The sequence below is a fragment of the Molothrus ater genome, chromosome 3 (assembly GCF_012460135.2).
Source record: "Molothrus ater isolate BHLD 08-10-18 breed brown headed cowbird chromosome 3, BPBGC_Mater_1.1, whole genome shotgun sequence".
Taxonomy (NCBI): Eukaryota; Metazoa; Chordata; class Aves; order Passeriformes; family Icteridae; genus Molothrus; species Molothrus ater.
In genome coordinates, this window is record NC_050480.2 from 44990023 (window position 1) to 45012079 (window position 22057).

The 22057-nt window shown below is 35.1% G+C and overlaps 1 protein-coding gene across 1 annotated transcript in view; it reads left to right on the forward strand.

Annotated features, from left to right (window-relative positions):
* Positions 1 to 22057, forward strand: part of RYR2 (ryanodine receptor 2) — a 385720-nt gene that overhangs the window by 245700 nt on the left and 117963 nt on the right. Inside the window, 15 exon segments of the mRNA XM_054514420.1 lie at positions 117 to 291; positions 5221 to 5429; positions 6307 to 6659; positions 6884 to 6998; positions 7952 to 8112; positions 8735 to 8894; positions 9038 to 9124; positions 9812 to 10038; positions 10933 to 11734; positions 12247 to 12447; positions 12579 to 12684; positions 15044 to 15187; positions 17119 to 17392; positions 20158 to 20272; positions 20857 to 20989. Coding sequence (XP_054370395.1) covers positions 117 to 291; positions 5221 to 5429; positions 6307 to 6659; positions 6884 to 6998; positions 7952 to 8112; positions 8735 to 8894; positions 9038 to 9124; positions 9812 to 10038; positions 10933 to 11734; positions 12247 to 12447; positions 12579 to 12684; positions 15044 to 15187; positions 17119 to 17392; positions 20158 to 20272; positions 20857 to 20989 — 3262 coding nt within the window.

Here is a 22057-nt window from a genome sequence, read left to right on the forward strand (position 1 = left end):
GTGTTAATTTTAATGCCATCTTAATTGAGGCAGTTAATTATTAGTTCTACCCATGAAGATGAGAAGAACACATACATTGTCACTATTTTCCTTTTAAATGCTTTTAATTATTTCAGGCACAGCGGTGGCATCAAGGTAATGAGCATTTTGGCCGCTCTTGGTTGGCAGGAGATGTTGTTGGATGTATGGTTGACATGAATGAGCACACCATGATGTTCACCTTAAATGGTGAAATCCTGCTTGATGACTCAGGCTCAGAACTTGCATTCAAGGACTTTGAGGTTGCTGATGGTAAGTACTGTAATACATCATGCTGTTAATTTGCTATTGCCTGGTTTTTGCTCTGACTTCACTTCAGTGTGTTTCTTTTGTGTTTCATCTCCCTGTTCTCATCCCTGACCCTGCCTCCCCTGACTTGTCCTTTTTTCTATGTGATTAGTATTAGCCTTTTGGAAAGGGAATTTGCTGGGTGTGACAATGAGGAAGGGGTTTTCCTCTAGTGATCTTTGTGGCTGTCTTTTGTTGTGAGACCCTTTAACTGTTTTTCAGGGATGTGTCTGATGAGACAGATTCATGACTTTTAATATTTCATCCTCACTGCAGTAGATCACCATATGATGTAATAGAATTATAGAATGTATCATAGAATGGTTTCAGTTGGAAGGGACCTTTTAAGAACACCTAGTCCACCCACCTGCCATGGGGGGCAAGGACATCAGATTTTATCTAGATGAAGTACTGAAATAATACCAAGTGTCTGTCCAATTAGTGAGAAACTGGTAGTGAGTTAAACCATCTTTAAAGTTTTGTTTTAACACTGGGAGGAGAAATGACACCTGATCCAGTCAGCTTATACAAAACTATCCTCCAAAATATTCTGCTTAATTCTAAACCAGCAGACTGAGCTTTGTGCTTATTTTAGGGGTCTTGGTGCAGGTTTCAGCATCCACAAGCAGGTGCTAGTTTACTGTCAAGACATAACTTAAGAGATTGCTAAAGATGGCGAAGATTGTGAAGGTTTTTCAGGTGGCAGATTGATTCTGTACCAAAGATGTATCTTTGTTTATAAATTTAATTATATACCTGTGTGCAGATAGAAACAGAAAAGGAGTAAGAAATTGTAAGTTAACTGCCTAAAACTTCTGAACTATGGTAATGTCAAAAAAAATTAAGCTTTAAGCTTTCATTACTTGGAGGTACATATATTCTGCCATACATATTATACATCTATTAAACAATACAGGTGCAGCTGAGAGATAAAGTTAAATTTTTTGAAGAATCAGAGTTCCACATGCTACTGTTGGGTTACTCATCCCTACCCTACTCCCATGGGAGATATGAATTTCATACTTCTTAATTAGGCAATTCACTCTTTGAATTTTAACCACTTTATTTTCATCTGGATTTCAGAGTATTTTACTTTCAGGAGTACTCTGGGAGATTTTTTTTCCCTTCCTTTGCTATACATTGGGAACCAGAAATATTTGTATTTTATTTAAAATTACATAATTGCCATTAATTTTCTGGACTGGTTCCTGTTACTTTACTGCCTTTGGATTTCCTTAGATGCTGGGGTAGCATGATGAGGGAAAGGGATATGAGAACTGGCTTGCTGTTAGTGTTGTATGCAAAAAAAAATCATCTCAGTGCAATTAAATTTTAGTGGCATTCCAGTTATTAGTTAGTATACTCCCATTGAGGAAGAGGGGATTCTGAAAGAAACTCAAATTCCATGAAATTCTGAGGCTGCATTTATTCCAAGCTGATGAAATCACAGTGGTGTACTTTGTGTGGTGCTTGTTTCTAGCTGCAGGTCCAAATTGAAACAGATCTCTCTGCTAAAGGAGTTCTTGGCTTGGCACAGAGCTTGAAGGCTTTGGTAACCATGTCAGAGACTTTATGTCAAACATCTCAGGTTTTCCACAATATCCTTGTAACTCACATTAAGTTCCTTTAGTATTGTTTTTGTAGGAAAGAGCTTTGCCTTTGTAATAAGATGTCCGAGTTAATTTTCAAGGGAATGTGCTGATTGATCTTATATTTAATAACTCCAAAGCTATATTTGAAATTATTATGGGTGTTTAATACATAAATATTGGAGGCAAAAGGAGAGGGGAAGGGAAGACAACTGAATTGTGTATTTATTGAGTGTGTATGTGCAAACACACATATGAAATACCCAAAATAAATTTATGGAGGTTTTTTTATTTTTTTCTTTTTGGAAGGCTGGCTGTAGTTTGATTTTGTTGCTGGCTCTTGCTTAACAACACTGAGACCTTTTGCAGGTCACTTCAATCAGTGAATCATGTGCATATTTTATTGCTGCAAAAAGGGACCTTTCTCTTTAGGAAAAAAGTTAGAATTTCTGATGCAGCTGTACAGTAAATCAGTCCTGTAGATTTAATTTACTTAGGAACAATGAGAAGGGGGTATGATGCTCTGCCAGCTAAGTAATACAGCTTGTGCTGTGTGTTGGATTGTACTACCAACAAGAAGAGCTCTTTGGGTTATGGCAGATGAATTTATTTAAGAGATATCATCTCAGTAGTAAAATGGATAAACATAATGGCGTCTTATTATGCATTTGTAGCAGATAAATTTGACTGTAGATATGAACAGGTACACTTGTACAACCCAAATTTTATTTTGTTGAGTCATGATTTCTGAGAGCAGAAACTGTATTGTTTGACAGATTGAATCAGGAGGTTCATGTTGTATTCTTGAAAGCAGGGAACATTATGGAAAGTGTTGTCCTGTGCTTTTGCTATGTGTGAGAGACAGTGCTAGAGGGTTACTTTTCTTGGGATAGTGTTTAAATCTTTTTGCTGTTTCATACAGTGAAATAAAATTTGCTCCATAGCCTAGTTATGTATCTGGAGATGAGGAGCCAGGTTAGGGGTAAATTATATTTTTATGTAGCCTCCAGCTTGCAAGGGTTACATGGTATCTGTGAATAATAATATTTTAAATGGCTGGATACCCATTCAAAGTTTGCCATTGAAATTCATTTTTATTCTGTAGAAAGATATGTAGCTGTCTTAACAGCACACCCCCTATGAGATGCTCTGTCTTTACCATGTAGAGAAGAGCCCTAAAAGACCTAAATAACAACTAAATAATTGGCAAATTGATGCAGAATTTCACCAGAGATGGAAGTAAGGTTTTCATGGTCAGGACTGGGACTGGTGTTTATATTCCATTTATAAAGAGCCACAGTTACAATAATGTTCAAGAATCAGCTACATGTACAGTGCCTTCTGTTATCAGTGAGAACTGCATTGGTGAGAGGGACTGTCATCTTGATTTCACATTGCCTCCCTTGGCAAATTTCATGGGACACACCACATTGAGTAAAAACATCAATGACAGGTTTACATGTGTAGGAGTGTTTCTTTGTTTTCTTTCAGGGACTCTGTCAAATGCTATTTTACATTTTATTACATTTTATTTATGTGTGTCTGTTTAAGAGACTTGCTTCACATCTAATCTATCTGGGAGTTTTGGGGGTTTTATGAAACCACAGGAAGGTAGAAGAATCACTGGTTTTTGGGTGATGAAATGAGAATTTTAAGGTTATTGAAAACAATTTTAATTTTGCTCTGCTTAGGAACTTATGCAACAGCTTGTGGATTCCTTTAACTCAACAGTGAGCCTAGTAAATTGTCCCTGCTAGAGCTGCTAGGCTTTATCATGGCACATATCTCTATATGTAAAACTGATTTTCCTATTTATGTGTTGTTTAATATTTGGAAAATATTTGCATTATTGTCCATCTCTAGATTTGCAGTAGCAGAATTGACATTTATCATGTTGTCTATTATAGCTATGTTATCTGAGGAGTTGATGCCTTGTCGTTTAAGAGCCAAGCTGTGAAGATAAAAATCTGGACTTCAAATTATGGCTAATAGTGTTATGTCATTAAATTTATCATGTCTAATGTAAATACACATGACAACAACAATGACAAGTCTTGTGTATGTGTAGTAAAATCTTCCAAAAGTTGTGCTGAAGGCTGATAATTTATCTGATGGACAATGATTCCTGTAGATGGTGCTCTGGAGTTTGCTTTGTCTCTGAAGAACAAACACCAAGAATAGACATTTTTTTTTTTAATCTGGGCAGCCTAAAGAAAAGTGAGGAACTACTTGGTATTTTTTCCTTATATTTTTCAATACCTGTTATGTTCATGTGACTCAGAATCACTGAACAGAACTTCATGTTTCTTGTTGATAGAAAACATTTTGTTAATGACTAGGTCATGTGAATCTGCATAGTAGTTTATAGCTGTGAAAATAAAAAAGCAGGATGAAAACAAATAGAAGAAATAAAAGATTTTCTTAGGTTTTTAGACTGTGAAGCTGAAATCAAGATAAAGAAAAATAAAAATGTGCCTGCAGGACAGCTGTATTGGGAAAGTGCCCTTTGCCCATTCTGAGTAATCAGGGACAAAAAAAATTGTAAAAACCCATCCACTTCTCATAGTATTTATTTCCCTTCAAAATGGCAGCACATGATTGCAATGCATTAGACTGTTGACACCATGGTGTTGCAGGTTTTGCAAATCATGGATGCTTATTGTGGAAATATAAATTGAATATTTACATGGCAGAAAAAGGTAAGACAGAAAAAATAGTCCCAAATCAAAATACCTAAAGTTTCATGAAGCTATGGTTTCATATTGTCAGTTCTCATTTTCCAGAACCAGAGTTGTCTGAATTTTAAAAATATATTAATTTTATTTTTAAGGGAAATCTATGACATACACTTTGTGCATATTTGTAGGTTTTTTCCACTATTATAGCTGCATGGACAAGCACTGTATTACTTTTGAAGTAAGATTCTCTCAAAGTACAATGAATAATGACATTTTAGGAGGAATACCAAAAGTAGTGAGACTTAAAGTAAAATTGGCAATACTATGCTGGCTCAGCAGAGAGATTAATGAAGAGCTGGCTGTCTGACTCTGTGGAGTAGGTTGGGTGCTGCCTAAAAATATCCATGACTATTAGAGGGCTTTTATTTTCAGAATTATGTTTAAGATATATTACTTGATGACATGCAAGATGTGACATGCTGTTGATGATTGCTTACCTTTATAATGTTTTCTCTTTGGGTTTTTGGCTTTTTTTCCCACAAATGGTTTTGTGTTCAGTTACGGAAGAGAGCAGTTCACCAATATTCATTCTGTACAACCCATGTGTTTTTTCCTCTTGTTTTAAGGATTTCTACCTGTGTGCAGCCTGGGCCCATCTCAAGTGGGAAGAATGAACTTTGGAAAAGATGTCAGCACTCTAAAATATTTCACTATATGTGGCTTACAGGAAGGGTATGAACCCTTTGCTGTTAATACAAACAGAGACATCACCATATGGCTGAGTAAAAGGCTTCCTCAGTTTCTACCAGTGCCACAGAACCACGAACATATTGAGGTTTGTGATCCTAGTGAAATGTTTCTAGACACTTTAATATGTTTGAGTTATGTCTCTACTTTTGTACTTCCAAACAAGACTTAAATGTGATATGTTGACCCAATTTTGGATGAATCTTACACCTGTTACAAATTTCTTACATTCAGTAGGGTTGCAAAGAATGTAATTGTTTGATTGGTAGTTTTTCTTCCTACAAAACCTGTGACCTGGGTTAATGTGACAATCTGAGAGACAAATTATACAAGATGTCCTCATTAAGAGCTCGTTGTGCAGTGAGAGCTGTGTAAGCAACTTCCAGAAACAGGGCATTTTGAAATAGCAAATACCATGTGTTCTAGTGCACACACTTTTTAATTTTTCCATAGCTAATTGGTTTTGATTATAATAAATATTTATTAGCCAATTGTGTCAACACTTATGTCTCAATCAGTTGTGCATCTTGATGGAACTGAATTCATGCCTTGTAAGTTTGCCATGAAATTCCTCTGAAATGATACAATAAGAACTCTTTTTCAGCTGGTGTGTGGTATTTAAAAAACAGTTTATGTTCTTTCATATGTCCATGCATGATTTTTATTCCTTGGTTTGTGTTGTTCTGGGCAGAGTTGGATTTATGTTGCTAAGAGTTATGGTGAGAGGCATAATTTCTTTGTGACTTTTTAAAAATTTTAATAATGGAGCAACAAAACCCATCCACTTCTCATAGTATTTATTTCCCTTCAAAATGGCAGCACATGATTGCAATGCATTAGACTGTTGACACCATGGTGTTGCAGGTTTTGCAAGTCATGGATGCTTATTGTGGAAATATAAATTGAATATTTACATGGCAGAAAAAGCATCAGCTTTAAAAAAACTGCATCTTTATCTTTTATAGGTGATGAGAATTGATGGCACCATAGACAGCTGCCCCTGTCTGAAGGTCACACAGAAATCCTTTGGTTCACAGAACAGTAAAACAGATGTCATGTTTTTTCGATTGAGCATGCCCATTGAATGTGCTGAGGTGTTCTCCAGATCAGCTGCAGGAGGGTTACCAGGCTCTGGTCTTTTTGGCCCAAAAAATGACTTGGAGGATTATGATGCTGATTCTGATTTTGAGGTTCTAATGAAAACGGCTCATGGTCATCTAGTTCCTGACCGGACAGAAAGAGAAAAAGATGCCACAAAACCAGAGCTGAATAACCATAAAGATTATGTTCAAGAAAAGCCCTCACGTCTTAAACAAAGGTTAGTAGCTTGCTACCTTTTCCCACTCCTCCCCCTTCTGCTTCTCAAAGTAGAGGAAAATGCCACTCATGTCTGACAAACCAGTCAAGTAACTTTTGAGTATACAGTTTAAGGTCAGAATTAAGTGCTTTTAAGAATAAGCTTGTCTCTTCCTATTTTCTGAATAATTTGCCTTTGTGATTGGGCTTTTAGTAGATATTTTAATTTTAATTTTTTTATTGCAGATTTATGCTCAGGAGGACAAAGCCAGATTATAGCATGAGTCACTCTGCACGGCTTACTGAGGATGTGCTAGCAGATGATAGGGATGACTATGATTATTTGATGCAAACTTCCACGGTATTGTAATATAGGATTGATGTTTTAGCTGTTTGGGGGTTTTTAGTTGTTTAGTTTGAGTTTTTTTAATACTTACTTTTTTTTTGGTTGTTGTAAGAATTCCAGAAACAGTCTAATTTTCAGTTTAAATGTCTGTGATAGTTCTGAACTTCTACTTAAGTTGAGAGTGTTTTGTTTATATTATTTTGATTTGATTGTCAGACTAAAGCCGTTTCCAAATGAAAACCTATAAACTGGTTTAATCTGTATTTGAAACTACTGTTGATAACACTAGACATAAAAGAGGACAATTAAACAGTTTTAGAATGATGGAATAAATTGGAAAAGGTACATTAAACTAGTAGGTCAGTGTTCTGGACCATTTGAAAACATCTCTACTAATTCTTCAGAACATTTATTTAATGGAATTCCATAAATTCCATTCATTTAATGTAATTCCATAAATTCCATTTATTTAATGGAATTCTATATATTCCATTTATTTAATGGAATTCCTAGTGAAAGTTTTTTGCAGGCTTTTTAGATCTTTCTCTGACAAGATCAGCTCCATAAGCACTGATTCCTCAATGTTCAAAAGAAAACAAACACTCCTTGTCTGAATGTCTTCTTCTCTTACTAAAAGATATTAGAAAATGAGTTACCTGCAGTATAAAAATTATAGTTGCTGTAGCAATACAGCTTACAATGCTATGATACAGAAGCCTTCAATAGAAGCATATAAGCTACATATTCAATCTTGTCCATTTTTTTGTTTTAAAATGCATATTTTGTTGGCTGTGTTTTGGTTTGTGTCTATAGTCTTTGTTGCTTTGCTTGGTGAATTGCACTTGAACAAGCCTACGCTACTTTTAAATAAGATGGCATTTTCAGATTTAGGGCAGCAAATTCTGAATCAAACTGATACACTGGGGAACAAACACTAACATTTGATAATATTATTTTTTTATTAACAGTACTATTACTCTGTGAGAATATTTCCTGGTCAAGAACCTGCTAATGTCTGGGTGGGCTGGATTACATCAGACTTTCACCAGTATGACACAAGCTTTGACTTGGACAGAGTGCGTACCGTCACAGTAACACTGGGAGATGAAAAAGGGAAGGTTCATGAGAGGTTGGTTACAATTTGCTTAAAAAGACCTGTATTTTATACACATACAAGCAACTTGCAATTTATAAGGTGTAAATCCACTCCATTTAATGTAATTGGATTGATGTAGAAAGAATAATTAAAACAGCAGTAGTAGGAAAAAGTGTTAATTGTTATGTGCTCTTGCTTGTGAAGAAACAGTGAACTAATAGTCTAGTCAAATCAATAGGTACTGAAAAGTGAAATAGTGCAGCTTTCTATATAGTTTGAAATTATAATCCTGTAAATATTAACTTGTGAGGCCAAAATCAGTACATGAGCTCGTATCAGCACTTCAGATTATAATGTGTACCAGAAGCTTTTCTTATACTTAACATTAAATGATTTAAAACTTTGACTTACAAAGTCAGTTTCATCTTTGGTATTTTACAAATGATGTGGACTTTTTCATACATTGTCATTTTAAGTTTTTATTTTTCTTTCAGTTATGATGTCCATGTTTCATTGAATTTTGGCAGTGGTTAGGATGTGATCCATTGTTTTCAGCCACAAGGCCCTGTATGTTTGAAGCCATGCGAGGTTGTTCTTAGTATGTTGCAGGAATTTTGCACACAATTCATAAATAAATTTATCTTTTGACATTCAGTATAAAACGCAGCAACTGCTATATGGTGTGCGCAGGAGAGAGCCTGAGCCCTGGACAAGGACGTAATAATAATGGTCTGGAGATTGGTTGCTTGGTTGATGCTGCCAGTGGCCTGCTGACCTTCACAGCTAATGGCAAGGAGCTAGGCACGTACTATCAGGTGAGTATTTTTTAGGATGTATTGCAGGAAGAAGGGTGAAAACTGAATCCTTAGCCTGCAGCATTGGAGGCTTTAGTACAAGATTGTAGAGAAAAAATAATCATCACTGCTACGGCAGTAATTTTTCCCTTTGTTTAATCTAGGTTGAACCAAGTACAAAGTTGTTTCCTGCTGTATTTGCTCAAGCTACAAGCCCCAATGTTTTCCAGTTTGAATTGGGAAGAATAAAGGTAAATAATGCTGGGTTTTGTGCAGGTTTAGGACTGACAAATCATACAAAATAAGTTTATTTTATTTTTGCCATTTATTTCCTGTGATGTGTTCTTTGTATTTGGGACATTTCTATGATTCCAAGCGTTTGCACTATTGCTGTTTTTATTCTTAACTCAGTTTTCAATACTTAATGAATTTAAAATACAGTACATTGAATTAAAAGGGTTGAAACTAATCAGAATTTTCTGAGTCTTGTCTTTCATGGTGAAACAAAATCACTTGGGTTGGTAAAGCAAATCTCTTAGTTTTACAAACAGAGAATGGATGACTGGTGTATCCGAAGAATTTGGTTAGAGTTTTAAAATAATTTTTAAAGTACATTCAGGCAGAGCACAAGAAAACTGAGCTGAATTTTTCTGTCTTTCTTTGGATGCTTGGATGTCTAAGAAATCAGAAGAGGTTAAAAAAAAAACCGTGGAGTCCAAGGAAGTAACCACATGTGGCAGTCAAGTTCTTAATAAACAAATATGGAAAATGCTGTCTTGCTGCTAATCTTCCAACTGTTGCTTGATTTAAAAACTAGTGAAAATGCTGATTTCCTGTTTTAAATGACTTTACTATATGTTGAGTATATTTCTGGAAAAGAAATGCAGTGTTTGGTAAGGATGAGGAAACTGATTGTCTCTTCCATTGGAATTTTCCAGAATGTAATGCCATTATCTGCTGGATTATTCAAAAGTGAACACAAGAACCCAGTCTCTCAATGTCCCCCACGTCTCCATGTCCAGTTTCTGACTCATGTGCTTTGGAGCAGAGTGCCAAACCATTTCTTGAAGGTGGACGTGTCTCGGATCAGTGAACGTCAAGGCTGGATGATACAGTGCTTGAATCCTTTGCAGTTCATGGCCCTTCATATTCCTGAGGAAAACAGGTTGATGTTTGTTTTGTACTGTACCAGAATTATGTTGGAATTATGAACCTAGTCATACAATTCCATCTATGTAAGAAAGGCCCAAGGTCTTCTCTGTGTTTATAACACAAGTAAATACAGACGGTGTGTTTTAATTAATGCTAAGAATTATATAAATTTCAGTGTTTTAAAATCTCCTTTCTTTTACTCTGTTTCCAACCTCTCCCAATTTCTCTCCAAACATGTCAATAGTACATGTAGATTTGCAAAGTAAATTAAAGAAACACTGCTTATATATTATTAAAGATAATCTGTAAAATAAGCAAAAATCTGGTTATGTTGAGATTTTTCAAGATTTGTGACCGATTTAATTATTCTGTTTCCTTAATTTTTCTAAATTTAATTGAAACAATTGAAGAATTTAATTCTGTGATTTCCTTGATACCCAAATTTCTGAGCATTTTGCCAGTTCCTAAACTGAAAACAAAGTCACCAAGAACCCCAACACTGAACCTTCTTCAAATATACTAGTTAGTCTGTTGCCAGTTGCACCCCAGATTTAAAGCCAGTAAATGATATAAATATCTTAACTCCAACTGGTTTTAAAACCCTAATTTTCAGTTACGTGAATTCTTGTTCATAGTATAAAAAAATATTCTGTGTTAAGTAAATAATTTGCATTTTTTTCCCACTGAAAGTAGTTAAAGTAATGATTTTAGGAGTGACTTGAATAAATTTGATACTAAATTTTTTTATTAGTCTTGATTATTACATTGACAGTATTTCTCACATGAAAGCTGCATGTAATCCCTGGAACTGATATTGTGCTGTTGTTATCCTTAGGGAGAAGTTTGAATCCCTTAAAAAGACATTTTTGCCTATGTGATTTACTGTGTTATTTTTTCCTCTCCCCAGAACAATTGATATTTTAGAGCTGACAGAACAAGAGGAATTGCTGAAATTTCACTACCACACCCTCCGATTGTATTCAGCTGTTTGTGCTTTAGGCAACAACCGAGTGGCCCATGCTCTGTGCAGCCATGTGGATGAATCTCAGCTTCTCTATGCTATTGAGAATAAATACATGCCAGGATTATTACGTGCAGGATATTATGACTTGCTCATTGACATCCATCTCAATACCTATGCAACTGCCAGGCTGATGATGAATAATGAATTTATAGTTCCAATGACAGATGAGACGAAGAGTATTACTTTGTTTCCTGATGAAAACAAAAAACACGGCCTTCCCGGTATAGGACTCAGCACTTCATTACGGCCAAGAATGCAGTTTTCCTCTCCGAGTTTTGTAAGCATTAGCAGTGAATGCTTTCAGTTCAGTCCTGAATTCCCTCTGGAAATTTTGAAGGCCAAAACCATAGAGATGCTGACTGAAGCTGTCCAGGAGGGAAGCCTCCACGTCAGAGATCCAGTTGGAGGTTCTACAGAATTTCTGTTTGTTCCTCTCATCAAGCTCTTTTATACCCTCCTAATTATGGGAATCTTCCACAATGAGGATCTGAAACACATCTTGCAGTTGATTGAGCCCCGAGTTTTCAAAGAAGCAATGAGTCAGGAGGATGAAATTGATTTCTCAGAGAAAGAGTTCAGTTCAGATGAGCTCAAGTCAGAAGAAGGAGAAGAAGAAACCAGAGGGGAGCAAATGCCAAAGGAAGGACTCCTTCAGATGAAACTTCCAGAACCTGTTAAATTACAGGTAAAAATACTGTCTTGATAGTGATAGCTCCTGTTTTTTTCATGTGGTAATTTATTTATTTTCAAGGAATAAAGCATTTTGAAATTAAAGTTTTCAGTTAAATAGAGATGTAATTTCCTTACAGAAAATGAGAAGATTTAGTATCTTTCTGATGATATAAACTTGCTCAGCATAGAACAAGCAACTATGGTTTCATTAAAAAGAATTACTTGCTCAATGCCATTAATAGTGAATTCCTCCTTTTTGTGGATTCAAACAGAAAAGAAATTCCCTAGAAAGGGATAAATCCATTCTCTTGTTGCTTTAGTTATGTCTGAGGCACATGAATCCCTTGCAGATGTCAGATATTCCTGGTGTAAGATTGCTTTACGTGTAGTAAATAACAGTATGAAATGATCCAGACACTTTATTTGATAGTAACTTGCTGTAGGAAATCCATCCTTACTTGCCTAATATGCAGAAGATATTTCTTGGCTTGCCAACTCATGTCTCTTACAACATTGTTTTCTCAGATGTGTCACCTACTCCAGTACCTGTGTGACTGCCAAGTGCGACACCGAATAGAGGCCATTGTTGCATTTTCTGATGATTTTGTGGCCAAGCTCCAAGAGAATCAGCGCTTTCGGTACAATGAAGTGATGCAGGCCTTGAATATGTCTGCTGCCCTGACAGCTAGGAAAACAAAAGAATTCCGATCCCCTCCTCAAGAGCAGGTACAGCTTACAGTGGACAGTTTCTTTCTTGTTGCACTTTATTTGCTTTTTATGTTGCAGAGTTCTGTTTGATTTTAAAGTTTTTCTTTTTGGAGATCAGTGTAATTTGCCTTTTCTTTGTATTCTCTAAGATTAACATGCTGCTGAACTTTAAAGATGATAAAAATGATTGTCCTTGCCCTGAAGAAATTCGGGATCAACTCTTGGATTTCCATGAAGACCTAATGACACACTGTGGTAAGTCTTGTTACTGAATATTTTTACTTTATAAATTTTACTAGCTTTAGAAGCAATTTTAATAAGAAATTTTATGTAAGAAACATCAACTGAATAGTCTGTAAATTACACTGTAAACATTTTAATTATTATGAAATAAAAATAATTAGCTTTCAGTCAAAACCAAGGAAAGATCCTTATCCTTATCTGGTTAAACTAGAAGGGAATGTTGTATGTTTTGTTTTATAAGCACCTGTTTTGCAGGCTGACAAACTCAGTTCCTTCATTCCGTCCTTATGGGGCAAGCAGTACAGACATCAATGGGTCATTGTTTGATGCTTTCCAGCTTTTCAATATTTTTCTTGTGTTTGGTAACAGGAAATGCAGATTAAATAAATAATTTAGATGAACATTTGAAAGGAAAACAAGGTTTATCTTTTGATTCTTTCCATTTTTCTTTAGTTGTGTTCCATCGTTCTCCTCTGTTCAAATTACTTACCATAATTCTTTTCATTACCTTTTTCTGGTAGGGGAAAATAGAAATTTGTATTATCTACAAGTAGAAAATTAATTTTGTGGGTTAGAGGGTGCATCATCATAGAGCAGAACTAATTACTCCATGTATTGCACAATAAGTAAAACAGTTACACATCCTAAGTCCAATGTTTGCTTAGTCAGCCACCACTTGGGAATTCACATTTTGTGGAATGGTTCAGAGACAATATATTGAAAGTTTGCAAATCAAAAAAGCACAACTAGAGCTCAGGGAGTAGCACAACTGTGGAAAAACAGACATTTCATTTGGGTAATTTGAGACCATCCCTGTGTTCCAATTGATATGACATTTCAGTGTCTTTACTGTTAATTAGTTTGGTAGAGAAGACTACTATCCAAATAATTTTGTAATATGATTTAGTGTCTAATATGAATTTACTGATGATCATTGAAGTGTAGTGTAGTGTCAATTGCCCTGTTACAACAAAGTGTAACAAAATAACTTTTAATATAAATGGAGTTGTATCTAATGCAAAAAAATCAGACAACTAGAACCAGATGCAATAAATTTAGAAGAATGATGTTGTGTCATGAAGAAACATCCTATAAAATTAAAGACTGCTAAAGAACTCTCCACAAAACCCTTAACTTCAGAAATTATTTTGGAAACTAAAAAATCCAGAAAATGGTTGAATGACATTTTTACTTGGACTTAGTGTGAGTAATAGGTGCGGGTCAAGATTTTGAATTCCTCTGCAATGTATGCATGAATCAATAAGTTTAAGAGAAATGAGCTGATAGGAATCCCATGAAGTTCAGCATTGAGAAGCATAAAGTTCTGCACCTGGGAAGGAATAACTCCTGCAGCAAGGACGGGATAGGAACCAAATTAGAAAGTAGCTTTGCACAAAAGGTGGGGTCTTCAGTACAAGATAGACATGGCCATACTGGAGTGATGTCAGGGAGGAGGCATCAAAGATAGTTAAATTCTTGGACTATCTTTTGTACAAGGAGAGAATGAGAGGACTGGAGTTTAACTTGAAGAAGAAGCTCAAAGGGGGGTGGTATCAATGTACATAAATACCTGTTGGGCAGGGGGAGTTTAGAACACTAAGACACACTTTCCTCAGAGATGTCTGGTAACACAAGTTGAAAATCAGAGAATTCTATTTGTTTGTTACTATAGGATGCTGGAACTCAAGGATAGGTTGCCCAGAAAGGTTGTGGAGTCTCTTCACCTTAGGAGATATTCAAAACCTCACTGGACATGGTTCTGGGCAGCTTGCCCTAGTTGGACTTGTTTTGAGCTGGGAGGCTGGAATCTAAAGGCTCACTGCAAACACAACTGTTCTGATTCTCTGAATCCTCACATTAATTCTTTTTACATTTTTATAGCTTGTTATAGTAATGCCATGAAAGAGCACTGTATTGTGAGGGTGGCTACTTTTTTCTGACTGATCACTGGAAAGTGTATTTGTTGTAACACTTCTACTTTCACTTCTTTTATATGTTTTACCTAAAAATCTTTACTACTATCACTTCAATCACACTGTATCTCTTGGGACTTTATCTACACTTTTGGGCTACGTATGTCCAAAACACAGGCATCAGTGTTAGTGCGGAAAAGTGAATAAGGGGGACATATGTTTATTATATGTTTTATATGTAACATCACACAAGTTATACACTAAATTGCCCAGGTATCTGTACTTTCCTGCTTGGCACTTATGTCTGTTCTATACTTGTTCCAAATGCTGATTAAGCATGTCCCATATAAAACTCAGAGCAGAGCAACAGTTCAGTTTAATTATGTTTGTACACACAAGAGGTCTGTAGCTTGCTTAATTTTATTCTTTCACTACTTGGTGCATTTATTTAATTTCAGGAATTGAACTAGATGAAGATGGAACCTTGGATGGCAACAGTGATTCAACCATTAGGGGTCGCCTCCTATATCTTATGGAAAAAGTTACATATCTGAAGAAGAAACAAGATGAGAAGACAGTTGATGAGGAGGAGAAGACATCCTGTAAGTAAAATTAGATCAGTTTATTGCAACTTAATTACAAAAGGGAAAAAGAAGCAGACCAGGAAGTTCTTCACACATTTTCTGCCCAAACAACATGTATTTTTAGTGAAATAGCTGTGCACTTTAAAGTTTGTAGCTTAATTCAAAACAAGCACAGATGGATTTATTAGGCAGATTTGTTTCCCAGTGGGATGTAGAGGAAAATTTCTTTTAGCAGCACTTTTGCCCCATATCCTTTGTCGGCTCATAAATTTCTCAGAATATATCTTGCTTTTAATAGAATGAGTATAGACTTAATAATTGTAGCAAGGTCCTCTTTTATGAGAACTTCCTCAGCTGCAGCAGCTTCAAATCAGTATTTGCATGAAGATTACCATGTGAAATAATCTGCCATTAGACTGCAATTAGCAGAAGCCTCCCCACCCAACCCAAAATTCAAGATTTGCTGACTGTAACTGCTATTCTCATTTTCTGATATTTTCTGCCTTTTTATCTTGATAAGAATCACTGCCAGTGGCATCCTAGTTCTGCAGTTGGTGCCAACTGACTATTTAAATTTTATATATCTTTTTATTTGTCAGTGTTGCCTTTATTTTTATCTTTTTTCCCCTTTTTTTGTTGTATGTGGCACTTTCAAATGTCCTTATTTTTTATGTGATAATTAGAGGCTAGGTCTGTGCAGAATCTCATGATGAATCTTATCTCTTCCTTTTTTTCCTCATAGTAAGTATAAAAGCTCTATAAAACCTGATTCTCTCTTTCTCATATTAGTAGAAAGACTATTATATTAAACAAATAGACCCACAGTATAACTGAAATACAGTATTGCAGTTATCAAAACAGGAACAAAGTGATTGCCTGCTCCCAGGATTCTTCATTAAAAAAAAAAACCAGAACAAACTGACCCACCCAAAAACTGGATTGTGTCCCTTCTTGCTATTTAATTATTTCAGTCCTTCTGAAGTATCAGCCCAGACACCTTATTTTAAAAGTGTTTCTATTCTTAAAAAATGCTATACTCTATATCAATGGAAATACCTATAGTGCAGTGCCTGGACAGTAGCAATGAAATACATTATTGCTATTTTTTTTTACTCCTTTCCCTCTATTAGCATGAATTCCCTTTTTTGTTGAACATTCTATTTTCTGTAAGCTCCTATTTCTTCAGTATCTTTCTTTAATTACTTTTCTTTTTGTTTGTTGGTTTGAGTTAACCTGGAATTACCTTAACTGCAATTACACAGCTTGTCTATATCAACATATCTTTCCCAAACATACATATACCCCAACTAATAGAGATTATCAGTGGCACTACCAGATACAGGTTTCTTGTTGCATTGAAGACTGAACTGGGAATATGCAAATGATGATCTCTCATTTATTTAATATTAGAGTCTTTATTTATTTTGAAAGGCCTTTGTCTTCGGCAAAGGAATAAGTTAAATTATTTTGATGTGTACATTATAAAACTTTGAGTGGATACAGAGCTTGGGCATGTAAATAAATATCATTTACATGTGCTACCAGTATAATTTTTTTTATAATTAGCCTTACTGTTATGTTAACTGTTTCTTATAATTAGCCTTACTTCATAATAGGCTAAAAAAGCACTCAGACCTGTATTCATAGAAAAATATTGAAAGCAATATACAGAAATAAATCTAGTGACTTTGTGAGCATCCTGTATACCTTCATAAATATTATGTATTTCATTTTAATTTTTAGTATAGGCTTTTGGTTTTGAGATATTTCTGCTTCTCTCGTGCGGTTTTATTTTTTTTTTGATAGACTGCTGAAAAAATGCTTAGAAAAAAATGCTTCTTAGGAATTAAATTAATTCAAATTCAGGTTGCATAGTGGGTTCTGAGGGACTAGCAGTAGGGAGATGAACAATTAATGGTAATTCTGTGATTTATTTATTTTCTTCCCAGCTACTCTCCAGCAGTTGATTTCAGACACGATGGTGCGTTGGGCCCAGGAGTCAGTGATAGAAGACCCGGAGTTAGTGAGGGCCATGTTTGTGCTGCTCCATCGCCAGTATGATGGTATTGGTGGTCTGGTTCGAGCCCTACCAAAGACCTACACCATAAATAGCGTGTCTGTGGAAGACACCATCAATCTTTTGGCATCCCTTGGCCAAATCCGTTCTTTGCTTAGTGTCAGAATGGGGAAGGAAGAGGAGAAGCTTATGATTCGTGGATTAGGGTAAATAACTGGAGTGTAACTTCTCTTTATTTACAGATTTTGTTATTTGCTGTGTGGTTATGGCTAAGGTTGCACCTGAAGTTTGAATCTGAATATGGGTATAAATGCAGGCACTGCTCTCAGTTATGCAGTATATCCTCAGTAGTAAGATAAAGCCTTTGCAGAATTATAGGCATCATATGAGGGGAAAAGTGGTTGACATCTGTAAGACTTCTGAAAAAAGTTGAAAAGATGGATGTAATATTTTATGATATCAGAACCTATCTTATTAATGCATTTTAAATAGTATGACTCTGAAGAATCCTGTCAAGAATACTACCCATTCTCTATGAATGCACTGGCTATTGGCTCTTGACACATAGGATTTCCCACAGCAGTCAGTTAATGGAGTTGTGCTTATCCATCCTTTGTTGTACATATGCTGTCCTTTTTATTGCACTAAATGTAGATAACGTGTTTGAGCTGGGAAGTAGTTCACACACTGTTATTCTTCCTAATTGTATGATTAATAATAGTGAAGTATAGGCTAATAAAGAGGTCAATTGGAGGAAATAGTAAAGCAAACATGATAGTCTCTAGCACAAAAGAAGTTAGTTGTTTTTTTTCTCTCATGTTTTTCAAAGAGATGTCTTTTGATTTTAAGCATCAGCTGTGATCTATTGAAAATCTCCAGTCAGCAAGAGCAATGAAAACTAAAAACAGCATTATATAAAGAATGTCAGGAATGCAAACAGAAGAGAAGCTTTTGTTGTGCAAAATACTTTTTTTTCCTGTTTGCTTTTTAGCTTACTGAAACCTCAAATATCCAAAAAATGTCTATACATGATTTTGCATTGTCATTATAAACAATGCCTACTTCTCAGGTTACCAGCAGGTCTCATCAGTGTTTCATCGTTGCTGAAGTCTTTGGAATACTTATGGTAAGGCTTTGGCAAAAGGCAGAGTTTGGCATCTGTCAAGAGACATGAAGTACTGGCATTTCCAAATCTACCTTTTTATACAGATTGAAAATGTTTGATTTCACTCCAGTTTAGGAAGTCTAAAATGAGTGAGTGATTACTACATTTGGTTTTCATGTCGTGTTCTGTGTTTAGTTCTTATACATTTTTTTCCTCAACGTTTTCTACTGTGAATTAAGAACCAATATTTTCTGAATATATTGAATGTTAATGGTTTTTTTGCTGATTCGTGAAAGTCTGGTATAACTTAAGCCACTGTTGTCACTATCTCTTCCTGTCACCTTTCTTGGTAGTCTCCATAATATCTTGTTTAACTTGTAAGTTACCCAGCTGTGGTATTTTTACCTTTTCTAGGCTAAACTGAGCTCCAATGCCTTTTCAGAAATGCCTGTTTGGTGGTTTCTTTTTTTTTTGTTTTTTTTTTTTGTTTTTTTTTTTGTTTTTTTTTTTTTTTTTTTTTTTTTTTTTTTGGGGGGGTTTTTTTTTGTTTTTGTTTTTTTTTTCGCTGTGAGTGGTATTCCTTTCTTTCAGCTGAGAAATTGAAGTATCACTTAATGCTACTTTAAAACTCAGTTTCCTCAGAAATACAGTTAAGATTTTTTTCCCTAAGCATGACATTTTATAATGCAGTTCACAGTTAAACAGAACACTGAAAGTGGATGTAATTTGCAAAGTAGGACAATGTTGCTGGCCAGCCCTTGAGGTGACATTTTGACTTTCTGTACTGCTTTCTGTAAAAGAAAGCTGGTGCAGATAACCAAGAGTTTAGAATGTCTTGGAAGATTGATACCATTGAGGTCCTTTTTCAACCCTGAAGCATTAGTGGAGAAAGGAGATGAGACAGCATTTGGAGGCATCATTACTGATGTGAAATTCAGTTTTAGGTTTTAGGGAAAAAATTACTGGAAGTCAAAAAACTCAGTGTCAAATAGTCTTCTTCACAACTCATCTTTTAAGACGCTGAATTTTCCCTGCCTGAGAGAGAAGGAGTTTTAGGTCAGGAAGAAAAAAAAATCAAAACTGTTTAAAATGTACAGTGAAATTTGAACAGTTGCCAACAGTATTTTGTCTAGTGACCTGCTAATCCTTTTCTCCCATGGCCTAATTGCTTTCACAGTTATTGATGGGTTTTATTTGATTTCAAGACTAATTATATTTTTTAGAAATTTAATTACTCTTTAAACTGGACATTTTTATTGGCTATACCATGTCAAATAAAATATTGACATTATGATCTTAAAGTCTGATTTTAAATATGAAAATCTGTTCTGATTAAATATGTAGAAGAGTTCTGCTAAACAGTAAATTGTGAATAATATTTGTGCAGCTTCTGGTTTTGACACTTAGAAGATAGCTGGATACTTCTTTCCCCTAGGATTTTTTTATTGCTTTCGATGGCAGATAGCAAATGTCTTCACGTTTTAATAATCTAAAAGGCATTTTGTGTCAAAAAATATTGCATGATTGAATTTAAAATATAAAATAATATAGCAGTTTTGATGATGCTCTTGTCAGAACATAGCTTTAGATCTGAGCAGAATTTCTAATGAGAGTAGAAAACTCTTCTACTCCAGTGTAATCAAGGGGTAATTAATGCACTAACTATAATATGGGAAAATAAAGGTCACGTTCTTCCATAGTGTGCATAGAAAATAGACAGGCGAGATTGAAACTCAATGGGAAAAGTCCCTGAGGTAATTTTTTACTTCAGGAGGTGGTGAAGAATTGCACAGTAAATCAGCTTTGCAAATAACTTAATAGGTAAACTACTTGTCCATAACGTTTTTTAATTTTCTTTTCCTGTAGAGACATCATGAATAATAAAGTATTTTACCAACATCCAAATCTCATGAGAGCTTTAGGCATGCATGAAACTGTCATGGAAGTGATGGTGAATGTGCTTGGTGGAGGAGAATCCAAGGTAAAGCATTTCACTGTTAGAAGACAGAGGGTTTACAGTAGAGCTGTTCAAAGCTTTTTCCAATAATGCTCTGACCTGTCACTGGAGGTACTGGGATTATAGCTTCTTACTAATTTCCATTAACATAACAGTTGACTAAGTTTTTTAGAAGAATCTGTCCTTCCATTCCAGAGGAAGGTATTATTAGCATTGTAATTTTAGATGCTTTAAAGAAAAAACTGTAGCACTTTCTATGTTTATTATGTTTTAAAGGGGAGATCTTTTTATCAACTAATTAAAAAAACAAATCAGTATTACTCTATGAAACTGAGTATACACCTTCTTTCATGTTTGAATTTAGAATCTGTGGGTGATCTCAGCTTTAGTTTTTAAAGCCACCGTGATCTTTGACACTCAAGGTATTGCTATCTACCCGTGAAAGTCCTGTTGATTCCAATGAGAAACCTAAGCAGTTAATATCCCTGGGGGGCAATGAGTACACCACCTACGTATTAGTATGTTAGAAGGCTTTATATAAAATGATCCTTTGCATGTTGTATGTCTGTATTAGTTTGAACTTCAGTCTGCTTTTATTTGCTTCTTAGGAAATCACTTTCCCAAAGATGGTGGCAAACTGCTGTCGTTTTCTATGTTATTTTTGCCGCATCAGCAGGCAGAATCAAAAAGCTATGTTTGATCATCTTAGCTATTTATTGGAAAACAGCAGTGTTGGCCTTGGTAAGTATTAAAATAAAATTTCAAACATCCTGCTGATTTATATACAAAACCACCTGTATCTTTCTTCATCCCTCTATTTACTCACTGTGTATTGAAATTTCTCATATTTCTGGTGCAAAATATCTTTATTAACTGTATTGATAGCTCTAAACAGCTCCCTTGACAGTAGCATTAAGTTGAGCTAATTTACTACACTTTGTTGTATATGCCTGAACATTTAGAGAGACTCAGTGGTTAGCTGCTAATGTTGAGTAACAGAATATATTCCTGTTTTCGCAAGGAGAATCATTGATATGGTTTGGCAGCATTTCTTTACGGCTTACCTCTCACTGCACAAGCTTGCACCCCTAGGTTTTTTTTCTGTATACTGGTCAGTATACAGCTATTGCAGTAGGAGAAACACAGAGCTCATTTGCTTGATTAGATGCATGATTTGATGCCCAGAAATGAACCTTGAAACTTTCTTAACATGTTTGCTTCCCTTTGCTCACCTGAAATGTTGTAGAGAAAATTTATTTATCCTTATGTAATTTTGTAATTGAAATTGACAATATATATGTATTTAGGAATCATCATGGTAATTTTTTAAATGATCATGAATGTTTTAATGTAAAGGCATAGAGCAGAAGTGTAAACTCAAAATCTTTTTGAAGAGGAAGAGCCCAAATCAAATGCCTTTGGAGAGTCAATATGAAAACCTTAGATTTTTCTAATGCTATATTTACTGCCATTTAAAAAATTACATAATTTATAATCTTCTATTTTAAAGTGGGAAGGTATTTTCTATTTCTATGCATTTGGTGGCATGTCCATGTATTAGACATACAGTCATTACTGCATTTTCCTCAAAACAGAGTTATGTCAGTTAGGAAAATGAGAATGAGATCTTAAAGTATATGGTGAGAAGAGGAATGCACAAGACAAGCTGATTTTAGCTTGAACATTCATATTGTATTTTCATTTCATATCAGTGTCAAATTTCATGCAAGTGTGTGATGATGTATTATAAAGTGATATTATAAATTATATATTTATAATCATGTCCTAACTAATGACAAAATGTTGCAT